Genomic DNA, 21,018 nt, shown 5'->3' with positions numbered 1-21,018 from the left:
GCGGTTCAATCGGGATGTGAAGGTGTGGCGTTCCCTCCCTCTCACCTTCCTGGGCAAGGCCGCATTGTTCAAAATGATGGCATTGCCCCGTTTTCTGTATCTCCTTGAAAACACACCGTTCCCGGTCCCCTCCTCCTACTTTAAGGCTATCGCAGCAGCGGTTGCTACTTTGCTGTGGGACGGGAAACCGGCACGAATTGCGCAATGCAAACTGCTAAAAGACTGGTATGATGGGGATACAGCGCTCCCTAACATTGAACTGTACTACTGGGCTGCCCATCTCAAGCAACTTACTTACTGGCTACATGCCCCACAGACGGAACCCGCCTATTTGGCGGACAGGCAGGGTGTGGAGCCCAGGGGACTGTTAAGAAACCTCTATAGTCGTGGCGTCCCATCCGATCTCATAGGTCCGACTCGTCACACGGTTCAACTCTGGTATAGGGCACATAGACACCTTCAGTGCGCGAACGTTATTACACAAATGACGCCCCTGTGGGACTCACACAGGTTAGGTTTTATGGGTAATAGCAAAGGGTTCCAGGCGTGGGATACCATAGGTATTTCAGTGATAGGGGACCTTTGGAAAAATCACAAAATAGTGGACTTCACTTTCCTACAAACCAAATACGACATGGCCCAGTCCGAGTATTATAGGCACATGCAAATACGACATGCACTTCAGTCAGTCATCCCGGCGGGAACGACTCTACAGGAGTCCACCCCTCTAGAGGACAGGCTGATAACAGAGCATATGCCCCACAAAGCGACATCCTTCACATATCGGAAATTGGTCAACAACCTCCCTGACATGCTATCTAAATTGCGCTTGAGTTGGGTGGGCGATGTTGGTGACCTTGATGATTCGGAATGGCAAGAGGCTCTCTCCTCGCCACGTGAGTCAGCAATTCCTTCCAGACTTAAACTGGTTCAGTTGAAAGTGTTGCACCACACATATTACACCAGAACGGTCCTTTACAAGATAGGAAGAGCCTCACACGAGTATTGCCTCCATGGATGCGGAGAAAGAGGGACATTCTACCATACCATATAGGACTGTGGTCGGTTGGCCATGTACTGGGCAGCGGTCATGCGAACCATTTCCCAAACCACGACTGTTTCCCTGATACCCGACCCACGTCGCTGTTTGTTAAACATTTGGGATGCAGAGGACTTAACCCATCGTCAACAGGACTGGGCCATGCTGGGAATGATGGTGGCGAAACGCAATATTGCTAGGCTGTGGGGTTCTAACGTACTGCCTACACTGAGAGACTGGTGCAGAGACATGGATGAAGCAATGGTGGCCGAGAAGGCAGTATTTGTTCATCTGGGATGCCCTGGAAAGTGGGGACAAATCTGGGGGGCTTGGAACAAATTCAGGGGGGACATTTGTGAGCCGCCGCGAGTAGACTCGGATGAGTGCCTTTCAGATTGAGGGTCGGGCCTGAGGACTGTGTGTCAGTGATTCTGGCTTCTGCTGTGCTGAAATCCGCCCTACTGCTGGACGAGCGCTGTAATGTAAGGGGCAGGCCGGTGGTTGCACCGCCAATGCTACCAATACTGCAAATAGGAACATTGTTTTGTCGCCTTCGATGAATCGAAATACTTAATGTGATTTTAGTTTAATGAAAAGTTTTGTTACACAGAAAAAAACAAAAATCATAGACCTAAGTCATATCGTATACCTGAAATGTTCGAATTAATGTACAACATGTTTCCATTTGCCGCCGGGCCCCTGGGTTGTCGGCTACACGGCTGTGTTCACCTGATAACGATAATTGGACTGTGTTGCAATTGCGGCCGGCCCAAGAGGTTGTAGGACTTAAGCTGTGTTATACTGGGAATGTGCAATAAAGGTCTTTAAAAAAAAAAAAAAAAGAAACAGAAACCAAACATACTCGTATTACTACACAGTTTGCAAAATAAACAATTACATTACAATTGAACAAAAAACAGGTCTCTTACCAAACACATGCAACTACAGAAACAGCAGAACAACAGAACCACCAGTAACGGAACCGCACACTGCAACAATCTAAAGAGAAAAAAAAACAATACACATTAGAAGAAACAAAAACAACACACATTACAACAGGCTATGTCACAGGGTATGTCACAAATGGGGTGTCTGTCCCCAAGGGGGGCAGAATATAAATCATTATAAACATGGGCCCCCTGGAAGCAACCCTACGGAGGGCAGAGAGGGCAAATAAAGACACGGCAGAACATACTTTTGAAAACAAGTGGGCCCAAGGAAGCAACCCTTGGCCAAGGGGTCGCTCACTATAAAAAAAAAGCCTGGAGTCTAGTGGGCTTTTCTATCCCCCCCTGGGTCCAGAAACGGTGAAAAAAACAGGCGATCTGCCCCAAGGGGGGGGCAGAACAGTCTACAATATTTATAATGCCCCCTGGAAGCGACCCTTGCCCAAGGGGTCGCTTCCTTTATAAATATAATAAAATCCCTGGTGTCTAGTGGGCTTTTCTGCCCCCCCTGGGACCAGATGCGGCCCAAAAAACGGCTGATCTGCCCCACAAGTTATAAAAAAAATGTTTGGGCCACTAGGAAGCGACCCTTCCCCAAGGGGTCACTTCCTTTATAATTATAAACAAATCCCTGGTGTCTAGTGGGCTTTTCTGCCCCCCTGGGTGCAGATCGGCCAAAAAAACGGCCGATCTGCTCCAGGGGGGGGGCAGAAAAGTCTGAAAAATAATTTATCCCCCTAAGGAAGCGACCCTTGCCCAAGGGGTCACTTCCTTTATATATATAATTCAATCCCTGGTGTCTAGTGGGCTTTTCTGCCCCCCACCGGGTCCAGATGCGAGCGAAAAAACGGCCTATCTGAAAATTAATTGGGCCCAAAAAGGAAGCGACCCTTGCCCAAGGGGTCACTTCCTACACAATATGTCTGCAAAACAAACAATCCCTGGTGTCTAGTGGGGCATTCCTGGTGCACGATCGCGACGCTGTGTGCGATCGTGCACCAGGAATGCCCTGCATTGGGACATCAGGGGAGAGGAAACACAGTTTCCTCCCCCCCGATGCCTCAAGGCACTGAAAAACAGCCCCCCCGCCCCACCGGAGCACCAAACACCAACCTCTGTGCTGGACGTGCTGGAATGAAATGAATTCCAACGCGTCCAGCGCTTTCTGATGACGTCGGCGCGTGCTGTTCGCGCTGACGTCACCAGGAAGCGTGGGGGGGCCAGGGGGTGGCAGCGAAAAGTCTTCCGCTGCCACCCCAGGTTAAAGCTCCAACATCGATGCCCCAGGGGGGGAGTGCCAGCACTCCCCCCCAGGGCTGTACTGATGACGGAGCGGTTCCGTCATCAGCACAGCCCAACCGATGCTGATGACGGAACGGCTCCGTCATCAGCATCGAAGGGGTTAAGACCTGGTCAGCTAGTAATGCTAAAATGAGTAAATCACATCAAACATTGAGTTTGGCATCAAAAAGGAAGCGAACCGGGGTGCAAATACAAGCGAAGGGGAAGAAAGTAAGAACCATGAATGTGGCCTCACCTAAGGGGAACCCGACCCTATCTCCTCCGCAAAATTCTATCAGAACACAACCTGTAAATGAAGGAGATAACCGCCCACCATGTAATGGCAATGAAGTATTGACAGAGATGGGTCCGACTTTTTGGGCAAAATTGGAATGCACCATTAAGAGAGTATGTCTCCCAATATATGATATAGATTGGATTCAATTGACACGAGACTTGTGTGCCTTGAGCTTTCGCTCACCTCAATACAGGGGAGAGTGGGAAATCGAGCCAATGAGCCAAAAAGCAAGCTGACAAATGGTGCGGTGGAACGTGTAGTAGATGTTATTCCTAATGTATTTCCCAATGTGAGTGATAATGTTAATCGGAGGGATAATGCTATTGTAACTACTCCTCTGACTAAGTCGCTAGGGCCCTGTTCTCTGCCCCCTCCAGCTAGATTGAGAGTAGCAGAAAAAGAACTACAGAAGGATAGGACACAGCAAGTAGAGTCCAATAGGCCAGTGGCCCAAAATCGAGTTATGTCTAAAACCCCCTCTGTCCCCACTGAAGATAGCTTACCAGTTTTAGAGCTCCCCCCAGAATCATCCCCTTATGTGGTGGTTTTGGCGGGTGTTCCTCCATTGTTTCAGGGTAGAAGGGAAACTTATGTAGAGCTCAAAAATAAGTGTATTTTTTGGCTAAACAGTAATCGCCCGCTGCCAACCCATGTACACGCAGAAATTCTCTTTGCAAGGAAAGTGAGTTGGGTGGGAAAAAAGCCAAAGTCTGTGAGGGGGGATTGCATAATTATTAATTTTGGGACAAGAAGGCTGTCGAATACATCTGTGACTGGCCTAGGAAGGACTTACTGTCCACAATTGTATCTTTACCTCTGTCCTATTTCTATGCACCATCCGATTCCTCATATAGAGACAAATTCCAAATTGGGAGATTAACTAATTGGTATGCATCAGGGAATATACTGTCAGCAAATAGGTTTGATGCTTTATCAGGTTTAGAAGAGTGCGATTGACGGCAAATATGCGCTTGTGGTGGGGGGGAAAGTATAGGGCCCTCTAATGACTATGATGCAGCTAAGAGGGCAAGACATCTGAAAGTAAGCCTAATGGGGGATGTCTTGTCCCCTAAGCCAACTGAAACCATGCAAAATGAAAGTAGTTTTACATCTAATGAGCAAGACAGAGAGGCACTGCCCCTCCATGCATTGAGAATGGAAAATCCACAACTACCCTCTGACCCAATGGTACCATCTCAGCAACTTTCTTCCATTATAGGGACAGAGATTACTGATAGTGCTCCCAAAGAAACACGTTCAATAACATTGATGTCATGGAATCTTGCGGGCATGGGCCCAAAACTCGCCTCCCTAGACTGGTTAGATTTTGTTGATAGTTTTTATGTCTGTCTCTTCCAAGAGACCTGGACAACTGAACCAGAATTTAGGTTGGGCTTCCTTAATTTTTATGTTCCAGCTGTAAAAATGCATAAGGGACGTCCATCAGGAGGACTGGTGATTTGGGTTAAGGAAAACCTAAATTGTAGTATCCAGCTCCTACCCGTGTCAAATAATGACATCTTAGCTGTGAGCCTTACCTCCCTCTCTTCCTAATACTGCTATATTTAATGTCTATGCTAGGGGTTTACCTGGCGGGAAAAAGTCAGATGCAGTAATTGCGTTAGAAGCCCTAGTAGAGGCCTTACCAAGTAACATGTCCCCCTTAATAGCGGGAGAATTTAATACGACCTTCGAGCCATTGGGGCAAGATGACCTAAGCTTAACAGAAGAAGAAGACTCTAGATGGGGGATTCCCCAACTCGAATTGAAACCCATAAAAAAATGGACAGAGGCCGCAATACAACTAAAAGGGCTATGTCTGGGGAACCAGTATAGGGCCGCTAATGGTCGAACATCAAAAGATAAGATGGGTGCTAGAACATATGATAACGGCACAAGGTCTATTCGTATTGACTATTTACTTGTCCACTTACATTTATGGTATTTATTGATGGACATGGAGGTAAGGACTAGTATAGAGAGCGACCATAACCCTTTGACTGCATGGTTTAGGCTTGGATTAGATGGAATAGGATCAGGTACTCGGGAAACATTAGCACCAGAAATCGCCTTGGCAAATGATGAGCGCCATCTTTAGTGGTGTAATGTCATCAATGATTCCGCTGCCTTGACTGCTATTAAGAATGAGGTGGACAAGGCACTGGATATCGTGGGGGCGGGTGTGAGCACTGGGTCAATGAACCCCGACTTCATGGAAGTCCGCTCCAACTTATTTACTAATCTTAAAAGTTTTTTTTGTAAGCCTAGCACAGCTAGGAGAAAAATAAAGAATAAAACTGAGACATGGTATAATGATGCCTGTAGGAAACCATGTGCCAAGTTGGGCCTTGCATTAAAAACTAGGGACCCTGTTGAAATAAGAGTGGCACAAATTAGTTATAGGAAAATACAGGCTGGAGCAAAAAGGGAATGGGAGGAGTGCAAATGGCGGGAGCTAAAGGAGGCGTGTGCATCCAAAAACCCGAAAGCTTTTTGGGACAGGGGTGGATGTCCTGAGTGTCCACAGAATAATGTTGCACACAATTCATGGGTTAAATATTTTGGTACGCAATATGTTTGTAGTGACAGTGATGAAAATGTCAACTTATCCCCTTATATGTTTTATAAAGATGCCGTTTTTAGCTTAGTAGATGTTGATAGGGCACTTGATTTGGTTACTGAGACGTGCACCGGGTATGGACTGCGTTCCTGCCGACGTGTTTCTAAATGATAAGCAACGTTGGCGACAATATATTGTCTATTTAGCAAACGCAATAGCTCAAGGGATGGCGGTCCCCGAGTCCGGGAAGGGCGCAGAAATTGTACCTGTGTATAAAAAAGGAGATAAATCTTTAGCATGCAACTATAGGCCCATTAGCCTCGTAGACTCTATCCAGAAAAGTATGGGTCGTCTTGTATTGGAGAAAATACAGACCTGGCTGGAGGATAATAACATCTTGAGCCCACTTCAGGCAGGCTTTCGTCCCAAAACAAGTACGATTGATCAAGTTTTTCAGTTTATTATCCTCTATTGGAGGACGGTGGTCCTGGGAAAAGGGACACTGTATGCAGTGTTTGTGGATCTGAGGGCAGCCTTTGATCTAGTGCCAAGCCGCAAGCTGTGGCAAGTTCTGTAGGGGCTGGGAATGGCCCCGGAGCTGCTGACCTTAGTCATGCGCCTACATGAGGATAACTTTGCCCGGGTTCGGTGGGGGACAAGGGGAGAGGTTACGGAAACCTTCCCCGTTGAGCGGGGAGTACGTCAGGGGTGCGTAATGGCACCGACCCTGTTCTCGCTCTTCGTGAATGGGGTGGTGGACTACCTCTCCCTGGTCCCCAACGCTGCCCCTATGATGGCAGATAACCACGTTCCAGTACTCATGTTTGCGGATGACACGTTGATAGTCTCCAAAACACCGAGTGGCCTCCAGCGGGCTCTCCACTGGTTTGGAGATTTCTGCTTGCTGCACGGATTAGAAGTAAATACTGCAAAAACAAAGTTTATGTCCCTTAATGAACGTAAACCTTCTAAGCTTCTTAAACCATTTAGAAGAAGTATATACATGAACAACAGCCCACTAGAGCGGGTGGACGCATTTACCTACTTGGGGGTGACCCTACAGAGGGACATGCGCTGGAACAGCCAACTAGATTTGGCTGTATTAAAGTACCAGCAGCAGTCAGGACTTTTCCTGAAAAGGTTTAAAGTGTCATTAACTAAACCTATAAGCCCGCTCATGGAAGTATATGGGATGAAGGTATTAAGTTCGGCGCTTTATGGGTCCGAACTATGGGGGTTTCAAAACCTGAAAAGCCGGACACTGGCAGAAAATTAGTTTATGCATAAAGCAACCGGTGTTCTACAAAGCAGTCCATTAATACCTTTGCTGTGGGACCTTGGGAGGAATGCGGTTAAAGATTTAACTACTCTACGTCCATTATTGTATTGGCGTAGAGTATGGACTACTGAGGAACTCCTGCATTATGCTCAGGGCCTAAAACATATCATTGACAAGGATTCCTTCCACAAAATAACCTGGTTGAAGGAAATCAGATCCCCGTTAGTGAGATTGGGAATGAGAGAATTGTGGGATGACCCATCAAATGCAGTTTTTCCCTCTAAAAAAATATTGAAGGCCAGATATTGGGAGATGATTAACCAAGCAACATGCATTAAGGGCCTCTCTTCTCACCTCACGGGACGATATTTGGAATTTAAATCTAGACCACTGTTAGAATTATATTGGGATGCCATAGAGAACCCAGTTGACCGCAAGCTTTACTTCCAATTCAGGGTGGGTACCCTACCGACAAGGTTATTTACAGCAAGATGGGTAGGAATAACTAATGATGATAAATGTTCGAGGTGCAGGGAAGAGCAAGAATCAAAAAGTCATATTCTGTTCTTCTGTCCACTATATGCAGCACCCTGACAAAAAATGGGTGAAACCAATTTGCCTTTTAATTGGAAACCGCCGACATGATGAGGCGCTGAGAATTTTATCCACAGACCCAAGGCCACCCATTGCTATAGCTGTAGCAAAGTTCTAGAAATGGGCGTGGGTTATCTGCCTGAAACAGTAAGCATAGTAAAATTAAATGGTGCTGGATCATGATCACTTTCGACTGATATAACAGAATTAGAGGGCATCTTTATAATGAATTGTGGATCACTAAGTAGTGATTGTGATTTTAAAATATATCATTTTGTGATTTTATGTTTTACTGAGTTAGTATATTCGACAATAGTTATGTGGTAGTTTAATTATATTTTAAATAATTTTGTTATTGTATTTTAAAGTGTATGAAATGTTATTTATGTGTCTTATTCTGTAAATATTGGGTGTTTATGTAACACTTTTATGACTTGACTGTCGAATAAAGTTTATGAATCGAATCGATTTCTATTGTGATGTCAGATCATTTAATTGAATAGTATACGCTACATATTGTTGATCCTAGTGTGTGTTAGTTGTAGACTATACAGTGTGCATGTCTGTAAAACCCATGTGATAATATTCATACGGTGATGCTGCAGTGGTGTGTTTGTATGTTCAGTGAAGCTGCAAGATTGTGTATGTGTGTGCTTTTACTTAAAGGTGGGCGAGCCACTGAATAGCCGAGCCCGACTCGAGCCTGAAGGCTGGCTCTGGCTCAGCTCGAGGTCCTGTTGAAACCTCGAGCTCATAATGAACCCACCTTTCAAGGCTTCTGTCTGCCACCCTCCCTCTAAGCACATACACAAAGAGGTAAAAACAAAGGATTAACATTTAAGTTAAAAGGAGAGACCAATATATACCCATTCAGCGACTCTTTTGCACAAAGTGAAACCAGAAAACCTGGATTAATAGGGGCTGCCTTGCTTTACCAAATTGTATAATCTTAGTCAATTATGTTATTATTTTATTTTACTGATCTTTCTTTCAGAATACCAGTTGATCAAAAACCTAGTGTGTTTGATTTACTAGACTATAATGTTTCTCTACCTAGAAGAATCTGAGCCACATGCAGGGTTAACGCAATAGTTGACTAATGGCTCTGGTACCAGGGCAGGGTGTGTGCAGAATGGTTTTAAATTCACGATTAAATGTTATCAACTTTGAATAAGTATATCTCGGTGTAGTGCTATAATGGGATTTATGAATGTCACAGCTTCCACATTTTAAGAAACCCCCTTCTTTTACTTTTGAAGAGACTTTATCATATTTGATGTTTGTTGTATGCTTTACATGGGAAACATTTTCAGGGCTCGGCTCGTGCACGGGCTCTAAGAGCCTGCCAGACCCTCGGCTTAGATCTGGCTCGGCTCGCCCTGTTCATTTGTTGGCTCGTCCACCTCTAGAATTACTATATTACTATGTTAGGGTAAACGTGCTGAGAATATTACATCCAGCAGTTATAATCCCTGTTCTCTGCTGTCTCTCTCTGTTTTTGCACCCCAGATGTGGCAGACATGGAGTCTAGCTTTCAGCAGCTGTGCAGCTCGGACCTGTCGCCGGTGGCAGATTGCATGGAGCATGCCCTGACTGCCAAGCACCCTTGGACGCGGTACTCAGCCGGCTGGGATGCCAAATACTTCCTAATCCCCCTCTCCTACATGCCCACGGTGCTGTCAGACTACGTGATGACTCGGACATTACCAAAACCCGCCAAGTGCATTTAGGACGGGGCTGAACACCTGAGATTCAACCAGATAAAAAAACAAGGAGTATCAGAGGGCAAGACGCTCTAAAGATGTCACCCTGGGCCAACCTTCGAACGTAAACGTGGTGAAAAAATATGAATCTGCTGACTTTCAGAATCTGTCATAGTCTCTAAAATTGGACACTTCTGTGCAATAAAATGAGATCACCTTGCGGTCTGTCTTGAAATCCTTTCCCTCTTGAGTCGCTGGAGATAGGGATTTGAGCAACTGCCCATCATGCATAGTGTTGTCATGAATGATATAATTTCAGATGTTGCATAAAGTAAATTGTCCAACGCCGTCAGGGCCGGCTTTAGCACTGGTAGCGCCCTGTGCGACAATATTTGGTGGTGCCCCGCCAACGACCGCCTCCACCACGGATTCCCTCACTACCCCCATTTGACAGTGCCCCTCAAGTCTCCATAACCACTGTCTCTTAGATTAATTTAATTTTATAGCGCCACTCATACCATTTTAAGATGTCAGAACACTTTACATCATGCACGCATTGCATAGAGACAATCATACGTGTGTAAATCAGTATATAAGAAAATGTTACATAAGACAGAGGCCTACAAGGAGTAGGAGTTACATTTCATCCATAGTGGTAGGCAGTACAGTTTAAGAGTCCTTGGACTGGAAAATCACAAATTCAGAAATTCAAATGACACACCATTTTTAGGGATTTTCTTTAATAATAATATGAATTGATTTCTACCCAAATAAACCCATTTTGCAATATTGGGACAACGAAAGACTGGGCACAAAATATATTGCTCTAATACGTTCCTTGCAGTTTGCAGCAGCTCTTTGATGGCAGACAATAGCTCATTGCTCTATATTAAGATTTTAACTTCTAAACTGCAAGTAACATAAGGATCTCTAAGAAAAGCAGTAACCCTTTGACCTATTTATATTATACATAATATAACTATCAAATGTGCACTGTTTTCCATAGTCTGGTCATTGTGGTCTCTTAATACTTGTACTCACATACCCATCCCCTTCTTATACTGAGAATTCTGACTAGTAGTAATAGCATGTAATGTCGGGACTGAATGCCAAGTTAGGCCTACATTTCAAACGTTTAATTTTTGAGTGATAAAATCAGACCAGGATATTAATTACTCAATATGATTGTTAATTATGTTAATTTACCCAACTTTCGCTTTCACTGAACCTAATTTGTTAAGCTATTTAAATGGTACTTGCTTGTCTTTGAGGCACTATAAAAGTTTTCAAATGTCCGCAAACTGACTCAGTGTAGTGGCACTACAAAACGGACCTAAGTGTAGTGCAACTACAAAGCTGGTGCGCAATGCAGAACCCTGCATTCCCTGTGGTGTAAGAAGGAGCCCACCCTTCCCGGGCTCCCCATTCAGACCGAAGGCTATGATTATTTGTGACGTAGAAGGGTCTCAGGGCCCCTCAACACATTCTGTGCGGGCATTGTTTTGTATCATGTCAGGGCTACCAATTGATACACATTGAATCATGTAAAAATGATTCTCCCCCCCACCCCTACTTATGAGGGCGCAGGAACCACGGCTGCCCCCCAAAACATTCTGAATGGGACACGTTCTTTGTAGCAGGTATATTAACCCTCTGAGCTATGATGAGTCAGAACCTTTCCTAGACAATGCTTCGGTCTCTCTCCGGGAAGAACACCAATCACCGGAATTGTCTTTTTTATTGATGTCTGAAAATGGCTGGGACAATGTACGCGGCATTAGCTGCGTTTAAAACAATGCACATGACGCCCGCACCCTAAGTCAGCGCCCGGTGCAGTGGCACCAATCGACCGCCCTAGAGCCGGCCCTGAACGCCATACATAGCAGGGGGTTGGGTGGAAGCCGGACCTGCAGCCAGGCCCTACACCCAACACCCCTGCCACTGTGCATGGCTGGCTATGTCATGTAACTATATAAAAGATGCCAGTTTAATTAAGGAAGACCTACTGACTTTGTCAAATCTAAAATACCAAAATAATAGTGGAAGGGCCTATAGGCTTTATCAAGGGGTTAGCACATTGAGATATATTAAGCAGGATTATTGTTTTTGTCAAAAAGTCAGTAAAAATCATAATCAAATGAATATTTCATTAATTCAAACACTGCAATGTTTAATAATAGTGGGTGTGATAAAAAGTTTTCAATAAAGTCATTTAAAAAACATTAACATGTGCATGAGTTTTTAAAACATTTTTCAGGCCACAAAGTGCAGCCAGAAGAACAAACTACTAGAGGTTACTGAGCTCCAGCCGAAGAGCATACAACTCTAGTTTGGATTCAATGGCCCAGGAGATTTACAGTGTATTTTTTTAATACTGATGGGGGGGGGGGCTGCTGCACTCTCTGCAAACCCCCCACAACCTTAAAAAATGGTTGGTGATACCCCTGCCCATTCCAGGTGCACCACCAGGGTCCCCAAAAACTTCAATAAAAAGCCCTCCTTCTCTGGAGCAGTAAATAATAAACGAGTGCCTCCTGTCACTCAATTATTATTCACGTTATTATTTTTCATTACATTTTTGGGTGCTCTGGTGCTCACCTGGGGCACCCACACCTATGCTTTTGAACGTGGGGGGCGCTAGGTAAGCTCCTGCAGCCCCTGCCGGCTCCCCAGCTGGTACTCATGACTTGCGTCCTCTTCTCTCAAATTTTGAGACCCATTTTAGTGATCACCGCACTCTTAGTACAGATATTAGAATCCCTTCTGCAACTGATCGTGAACCATAGCACCTTTCTGGTGACAGACGTTGAACTTTCCAGGCATCAATCCGAGAAGTTCCTACCTACATTGGTGACGGACAATTCTACAAACTTTAAGATCTGTTTAGACGAGAAAGCTAGCAACAATGAGATTAACCCCTTCGCTGCTAGGCCTTTTCCCCTCCTGTGCTAAGCATTTTTTTTGGCGTTTTGGAGTAGTGCGCGCTTAGGCCCTTGTAACTTTTTGACCACATAAGGTATCCACGCCAAATTTGCGTCCTTTTCTTCCAACATCATGTGGATTCTAAAGGCGCCCAGGGTTTGTGGATTCCCTTGGAGGGGTCCCAGAAATTAACCAAAATATAGTGATTTTTTTGTTTTTTTCACAAAAATGGGAAAAACGGGCTGCAAATGAAAGCCTCTGGGTTTTTCCCTGAAAATTGTATCACAAAAGGGTTTGTGGGGCTGAAATCTCCATTTTCTCAGCTTTCAGGGAATGACAGTCTTTTGTCAGAGAACCGAAATTTTTCACTCAGTTTTGGCATTTTTCTGGGACATAGCCTATTTTTGCTATTTTTAGAGCTTTCCACCTCCTTCCAGTTAATGGTAGAAATGAGTTTGAAAGCAATAATGGATCCTGGAAAGCTTTACATTTTCGAAAAGTAGACAACATTCTGAATTTAGAAAAAGGGTCATTTGTCTAAATCCATGAAGGTTTCGTTATAGAAACTAACAGTTAGATATTGGAATATTTGAAAATTTGTTGAAAAAAACAGCCTTTTGTCTCAACGTTTTCTCCTATAACTTTTTCTAATTTTGACAGCTCTTGGAAAGCAATATACCGTTACATCCGTTAGACCTTCCTGGTTGTGGGGATATATAGGACTCAAGATCCAAAAACTGAGCAGCAACTTGCAATGGTATTTTTTCATTTACTGGGTATAGTGCACTTTGTCTTGGAAAATGTATACATGGAATAATCTGTATGAAAGACACCTATGTATTTCTGAATTGTGTACAAATTATAGAGTTCAGAAACAGTATATAATTGCACATTTTCAAAGTTGGGAATACTCATACTAGCATGAGAATTATTGGTCATTTTTCATAAAGATTTTTTTTTTACACAATGTCTTTCATTGAAAGGGAGAAATGCATGAAAGCTCAATTGGTAATAACAGTTGATTTACAAATCTGAATTACCCCAAGTGTCCCGATAAAAAGGGTACCTCACTTGTGTGGGTCGGCCTTGTGCCTGCGACAGGAAACGGCGCAAAATGCAACGTGGTCACACCTAAATTTTGCAGTTACAAATTGACCCTTTTTTGGCAAAGTGCCTACCTGTAGTTTTTGCACCCTAGCTCTGCCGGCACCTAGGGAAACCTAGCAAACCTATAAATTTTTGAAAAGTAGACACCCAGGGGAATTCAGGATGGGGTGACTCGACTGCCTACCACCAGGTTTTGTTACCCAGAATCCCTTGCAAAGCTAAGATTTTGACAAAATAAACACATTTTCCTCACATTTCTGTGGTGGAAAGTTCTGGAATCTGCGTGGATCTACAAATTTCCACCCACCCAGCGTTCCCCCAGGTCTCCCGATAAAAACGGTTCCTCACTTGTGTGGGTCGGCCTTGTGCCTACGACAGGAAACGGCACAAAATGCAACGTGGTCGCACCTCAATTGCCCAGTGAAATTTTAAGTTCTTTGGACAAAGAGACTACCTTTTGTTTTTGAGCCGTAGCTCAGCCAGCACCTAGGGAAACCTAGCAAACCTATACATTTTTAAACACTAGACACCCAGGGCAATTCAGGATGGGGTGACTCGTCTGCCTACCCCCAGGTTTTGTTACCCAGAATCCCTTGCAAACCTAAAAATTTGACCCAAAAAAACACATTTTCCTCACATTTCTGTGGTGGAAAGTTCTGGAATCTGCGTGGATCAACAAATTTCCACCCACCCAGCGTGCCCCCAGGTCTCCCGAAAAAAATGGTACCTCACTTGCGTGGGTAGGCATAGTGGCCGCGACATGAAACAGCGCAAAACGCAGCATGGTCGCACCTCAATTTCCCAGTGAAACTTAGCACGTTTTGGACAAAAAGACTACCTTTTGTTTTTGCGCCGTAGCTCTGCCAGCACCTAGGGAAAGCTAGCAAACCTATACATTTTTGAAAACTAGACACCGAGGGCAATTCAGGATGGGGTGACTCGTCTGCCTACCCTCAGGTTTTGTTACCCAGAATCCCTTGCAAACATAAGAATTTGACCAAATAAAGACATTTTCCTCACATTTCTGTGGTGGAAAGTTCTGGAATCTGCGTGGATCAACAAATTTCCACCCACCCAGCGTGCCCCCAGGTCTCCCCAAAAAAATGGTACCTCACTTGCGTGGGTAGGCATAGTGGCTGCGACATGAAACAGCGCAAAACGCAGCATGGTCGCACCTCAATTTCCCAGTGAAATTTAGCACGTTTCGGACACAAAGACTACCTTTTGTTTTTGCGCCATAGCTCTGCCAGCACCTAGGGAAATCTAGCAAACCTATACATTTTTGAAAACTAGATACCCAGGGCAATTCAGGATGGGGTGACTCGTCTGCCTACCCCCAGGTTTTGTTACCCAGAATCCCTTGCAAACATAAAAATTTGACCAAAAAAACACATTTTCCTCACATTTCTGTGGTGGAAAGTTCTGGAATCTGCGTGGATCAACAAATTTCCATGCACCCAGCGTGCCCTCAGGTCTCCCAAAAAAAACTGGTACCTCACTTGCGTGGGTAGGCATAGTGGCCGCGACATGAAACAGCGCAAAACGCAGCATGGTCGCACCTCAATTTCCCAGTGAAATTTAGCACGTTTCGGACAAAAAGACTACCTTTTGTTTTTGCGCCATAGCTCTGCCAGCACCTACGGCAATCTAGCAAACCTATACATTTTTGAAAACTAGACACCCAGGGCAATTCAGGATGGGGTGACTCGTCTGCCTACCCCCAGGTTTTGTTACCCAGAATCCCTTGCAAACATAAAAATTTGACAAAATAAACACATTTTCCTCACATTTCTGTGGTGGAAAGTTCTGGAATCTGCGTGGATCAACAAATTTCCACCCACCCAGCGTTCCCCCAGGTCTCCCGATAAAAACGGTACCTCACTTGTGTGGGTCGGCCTTGTGCCTACGACAGGAAATGGCACAAAATGCAACGTGGTCGCACCTCAATTTCCCAGTGAAATTTAGCACGTTTCGGACAAAAAGACTACTTTTTGTTTTTGCGCCGTAGCTCTGCCAGCACCTTATGAAACCTAGCAAACCTATACATTTTTAAAAACTAGACACCCAGGGCAATTCAGGATGGGGTGACTCGTCTGCCTACCCCCAGGTTTTGTTACCCAGAATCCCTTGCAAACCTAAAAATTTGACAAAAAAACACATTTTCCTCACATTTCTGTGGTGGAAAGTTCTGGAATCTGCGTGGATCAACAAATTTCCACCCACCCAGCGTGCCCCCAGGTCTCCCGAAAAAAATGGTACCTCACTTGCGTGGGTAGGCATAGTGGCCGCGACATGAAACAGCGCAAAACGCAGCATGGTCGCACCTCAATTTCCCAGTGAAATTGCACGTTTCGGACAAAAAGACTACCTTTTGTTTTTGCGCCATAGCTCTGCCAGCACCTACGGAAATCTAGCAAACCTATACACTTTTTGAAAACTAGACACCCAGGGCAATTCAGGATGGGGTGACTCGTCTGCCTACCCCCAGGTTTTGTTACCCAGAATCCCTTGCAAACATAAAAATTTGACAAAATAAACACATTTTCCTCACATTTCTGTGGTGGAAAGTTCTGGAATCTGCGTGGATCAACAAATTTCCACGCACCCAGCGTTACCCCAGGTCTCCCGATAAAAACAGTACCTCACTTGTGTGGGTCGGCCTTGTGCCTACGACAGGAAATGGCACAAAATGCAACGTGGTCGCACCTCAAATTCCCAGTGAAATTTAGCACGTTTCGGACAAAAAGACTACCTTTTGTTTTTGCGCCGTAGCTCTGCCAGCACCTAGGGAAACCTAGCAAACCTATATATTTTTAAAAACTAGACACCCAGGGCAATTCAGGATGGGGTGACTCGTCTGCCTACCCCCAGGTTTTGTTACCCAGAATCCCTTGCAAACATAAAAATTTGACCAACAAAACACATTTTCCTCACATTTCTGTGGTGGAAAGTTCTGGAATCTGCGTGGATCAACAAATTTCCATGCACCCAGCGTGCCCTCAGGTCTCCCGAAAAAAACTGGAACCTCACTTGCGTGGGTAGGCATAGTGGCTGCGACATGAAACAGAGCAAAACGCAGCATGGTCGCACCTCAATTTCCCAGTGAAACTTAGCACGTTTCGGACAAAAAGACTACCTTTTGTTTTTGCGCCGTAGCTCTGCCAGCACATAGGGAAACCTAGCAAACCTATACATTTTTGAAAACTAGACACCGAGGTCAATTCAGGATGGGGTGACTTGTCTGCCTACCCCCAGGTTTTGTTACCCAGAATCCCTTGCAAACATAAAAATTTGACCAAATAAACACATTTTCCTCACCTTTCTGTGGTGGAAAGTTCTGGAATCTGCGTGGACCAACAAATTTCTACCCACCCAGCGTGCCCCCAGGTCTCTCAAAAAAAATGGTACCTCACTTGCGTGGGTAGGCATAGTGGCTGCGACATGAAACAGTGCAAAACGCAGCATGGTCGCACCTCAATTTTCCAGTGAAATTCAGCACGTTTCGGACAAAAAGACTACCTTTTGTTTTTACGCCGTAGCTCTGCCAGCACCTAGGGAAACCTAGCAAACCTATACATTTTTAAAAACTAGACACCCAGGGCAATTCAGGATGGGGTGACTCGTCTGCCTACCCCCAGGTTTTGTTACCCAGGATTCCTTGCAAACCTAAAAATTTGACCAAAAAAACACATTTTCCTCACATTTCTGTGGTGGAAAGTTCTGGAATCTGCGTGGATCAACAAATTTCCACCCACCCAGCGTTCCCCCAGGTCTCCCGATAAAAACGGTACCTCACTTGTGTGGGTCAGCCTTGTGCCTACGACAGGAAATGGCACAAAATGCAACGTGGTCGCACCTCAAATTCCCAGTGAAATTTAGCACGTTTCGGACAAAAAGACTACCTTTTGTTTTTGCGCCGTAGCTCTGCCAGCACCTAGGGAAACCTAGCAAACCTATACATTTTTAAAAACTAGACACCCAGGGCAATTCAGGATGGGGTGACTCGTCTGCCTACCCCCAGGTTTTGTTACCCAGAATCCCTTGCAAACCTAAAAAGTTGACAAAAAAAACACATTTTCCTCACATTTCTGTGGTGGAAAGTTCTGGAATCTGCGTGGATCAACAAATTTCCACCCACCCAGCGTGCCCCCAGGTCTCCCGAAAAAAATGGTACCTCACTTGCGTGGGTAGGCATAGTGGCTGCGACATGAAACAGCGCAAAACGCAGCATGGTCGCACCTCAATTTCCCAGTGAAATTTAGCACGTTTCGGACACAAAGACTACCTTTTGTTTTTGTGCCATAGCTCTGCCAGCACCTAGGGAAATCTAGCAAACCTATACATTTTTGAAAACTAGATACCCAGGGCAATTCAGGATGGGGTGACTCGTCAGCCTACCCCCAGGTTTTGTTACCCAGAATCCCTTGCAAACATAAAAATTTGACCAAAAAAACACATTTTCCTCACATTTCTGTGGTGGAAAGTTCTGGAATCTGCGTGGATCAACAAATTTCCATGCACCCAGCGTGCCCTCAGGTCTCCCGAAAAAAACTGGTACCTCACTTGCGTGGGTAGGCATAGTGGCTGCGACATGAAACAGCGCAAAACGCAGCATGGTCGCACCTCAATTACCCAGTGAAACTTAGCACGTTTCGGACAAAAAGACTACCTTTTGTTTTTGCGCCGTAGCTCTGCCAGCACATAGGGAAACCTTGCAAACCTATACATTTTTGAAAACTAGACACCGAGGTCAATTCAGGATGGGGTGACTCGTCTGCCTACCCCCAGGTTTTGTTACCCAGAATCCCTTGCAAACATAAAAATTTGACCAAATAAACACATTTTCCTCACCTTTCTGTGGTGGAAAGTTCTGGAATCTGCGTGGACCAACAAATTTCTACCCACCCAGCGTGCCCCCAGGTCTCCCAAAAAAAATGCTACCTCACTTGCATGGGTAGGCATAGTGGCTGCGACATGAAACAGTGCAAAACGCAGCATGGTCGCACCTCATTTTCCCAGTGAAATTCAACACGTTTTGGACAAAAAGACTACCATTTGTTTTTACGCCGTAGCTCTGCCAGCACCTAGGGAAACCTAGCAAACCTATACAGTTTTAAAAACTAGACACCCAGGGCAATTCAGGATGGGGTGACTCGTCTGCCTACCCCCAGGTTTTGTTACCCAGAATCCCTTGCAAACCTAAAAATTTGACCAAAAAAAACACATTTTCCTCACATTTCTGTGGTGGAAAGTTCTGGAATCTGCGTGGATCAACAAATTCCCACCCACCCAGCGTGCCCCCAGGTCTCCCAAAAAAAATTGGTACCTCACTTGCGTGGGTAGGCATAGTGGCCGCGACATAAAACAGCGCAAAACGCAGCATGGTCGCACCTCAATTTCCCAGTGAAATTTAGCACGTTTCGGACAAAAAGACTACCTTTTGTTTTTGCGCCATAGCTCTGCCAGCACCTACGGAAATCTAGCAAACCTATACATTTTTGAAAACTAGACACCCAGGGGAATTCAGGATGGGGTGACTCGTCTGCCTACCCCCAGGTTTTGTTACCCAGAATCCCTTGCAAACATAAAAATTTGACAAAATAAACACATTTTCCTCACATTTCTGTGGTGGAAAGTTCTGGAATCTGCGTGGATCAACAAATTTCCACGCACCCAGCGTTACCCCAGGTCTCCCGATAAAAACGGTACCTCACTTGTGTGGGTCGGCCTTGTGCCTACGACAGGAAATGGCACAAAATGCAACGTGGTCGCACCTCAATTTCCCAGTGAAATTTAGCACGTTTCGGACAAAAAGACTACCTTTTGTTTTTGCGCCGTAGCTCTGCCAGCACCTAGGGAAACCTAGCAAACCTATACATTTTTAAAAACTAGACACCCAGGGCAATTCAGGATGGGGTGACTCGTCTGCCTACCCCCAGGTTTTGTTACCCAGAATCCCTTGCAAACCTAAAAATTTGACAAAAAAACACATTTTCCTCACATTTCTGTGGTGGAAAGTTCTGGAATCTGCGTGGATCAACAAATTTCCACCCACCCAGCGTGCCCCCAGGTCTCCCGAAAAAAATTGTACCTCACTTGCGTGGGTAGGCATAGTGGCCGCGACATGAAACAGCGCAAAACGCAGCATGGTCGCACCTCAATTTCCCAGTGAAATTGCACGTTTCGGACAAAAAGACTACCTTTTGTTTTTGCGCCATAGCTCTGCCAGCACCTACGGAAATCTAGCAAACCTATACACTTTTTGAAAACTAGACACCCAGGGCAATTCAGGATGGGGTGACTCGTCTGCCTACCCCCAGGTTTTGTTACCCAGAATCCCTTGCAAACATAAAAATTTGACAAAATAAACACATTTTCCTCACATTTCTGTGGTGGAAAGTTCTGGAATCTGCGTGGATCAACAAATTTCCACGCACCCAGCGTTACCCCAGGTCTCCCGATAAAAACGGTACCTCACTTGTGTGGGTCGGCCTTGTGCCTACGACAGGAAATGGCACAAAATGCAACGTGGTCGCACCTCAATTTCCCAGTGAAATTTAGCACGTTTCGGACAAAAAGACTACCTTTTGTTTTTGCGCCGTAGCTCTGCCAGGACCTAGGGAAACCTAGCAAACCTATACATTTTTAAAAACTAGACACCCAGGGCAATTCAGGATGGGGTGACTCGTCTGCCTACCCCCAGGTTTTGTTACCCAGAATCCCTTGCAAACCTAAAAAATTGACAAAAAAACACATTTTCCTCACATTTCTGTGGTGGAAAGTTCTGGAATCTGCGTGGATCAACAAATTTCCACCCACCCAGCGTGCCCCCAGGTCTCCCGAAAAAAATTGTACCTCACTTGCGTGGGTAGGCATAGTGGCCGCGACATGAAACAGCGCAAAACGCAGCATGGTCGCACCTCAATTTCCCAGTGAAATTGCACGTTTCGGACAAAAAGACTACCTTTTGTTTTTGCGCCATAGCTCTGCCAGCACCTACGGAAATCTAGCAAACCTATACACTTTTTGAAAACTAGACACCCAGGGCAATTCAGGATGGGGTGACTCGTCTGCCTACCCCCAGGTTTTGTTACCCAGAATCCCTTGCAAACATAAAAATTTGACAAAATAAACACATTTTCCTCACATTTCTGTGGTGGAAAGTTCTGGAATCTGCGTGGATCAACAAATTTCCACGCACCCAGCGTTACCCCAGGTCTCCCGATAAAAACGGTACCTCACTTGTGTGGGTCGGCCTTGTGCCTACGACAGGAAATGGCACAAAATG

At 45.1% G+C, this 21,018-nt stretch overlaps 1 protein-coding gene across 5 annotated transcripts in view; it reads left to right on the top strand.

Moving 5' to 3' along the window:
• The window catches only part of LOC144830147 (retinol dehydrogenase 16-like), a 282,329-nt gene extending 270,426 nt beyond the window's left edge, over positions 1-11,903 (top strand). For all 5 annotated transcript variants that reach the window (XM_078688890.1, XM_078688889.1, XM_078688886.1 and 2 more), the window contains one exon: positions 9,508-11,903. In XM_078688890.1, the coding sequence (XP_078545016.1) occupies positions 9,508-9,728 (221 nt within the window). In that variant the 3' untranslated portion in view covers positions 9,729-11,903. The remainder of the gene's footprint in view (positions 1-9,507) is intronic.
• Positions 11,904-21,018: the final 9,115 nt, after the last annotated feature.

Source organism: Lissotriton helveticus, chromosome 1_1 (assembly GCF_964261635.1).
Source record: "Lissotriton helveticus chromosome 1_1, aLisHel1.1, whole genome shotgun sequence".
NCBI classification, from domain to species: domain Eukaryota; kingdom Metazoa; phylum Chordata; class Amphibia; order Caudata; family Salamandridae; genus Lissotriton; species Lissotriton helveticus.
This window is presented reverse-complemented; position numbering and strand designations above follow the sequence as displayed.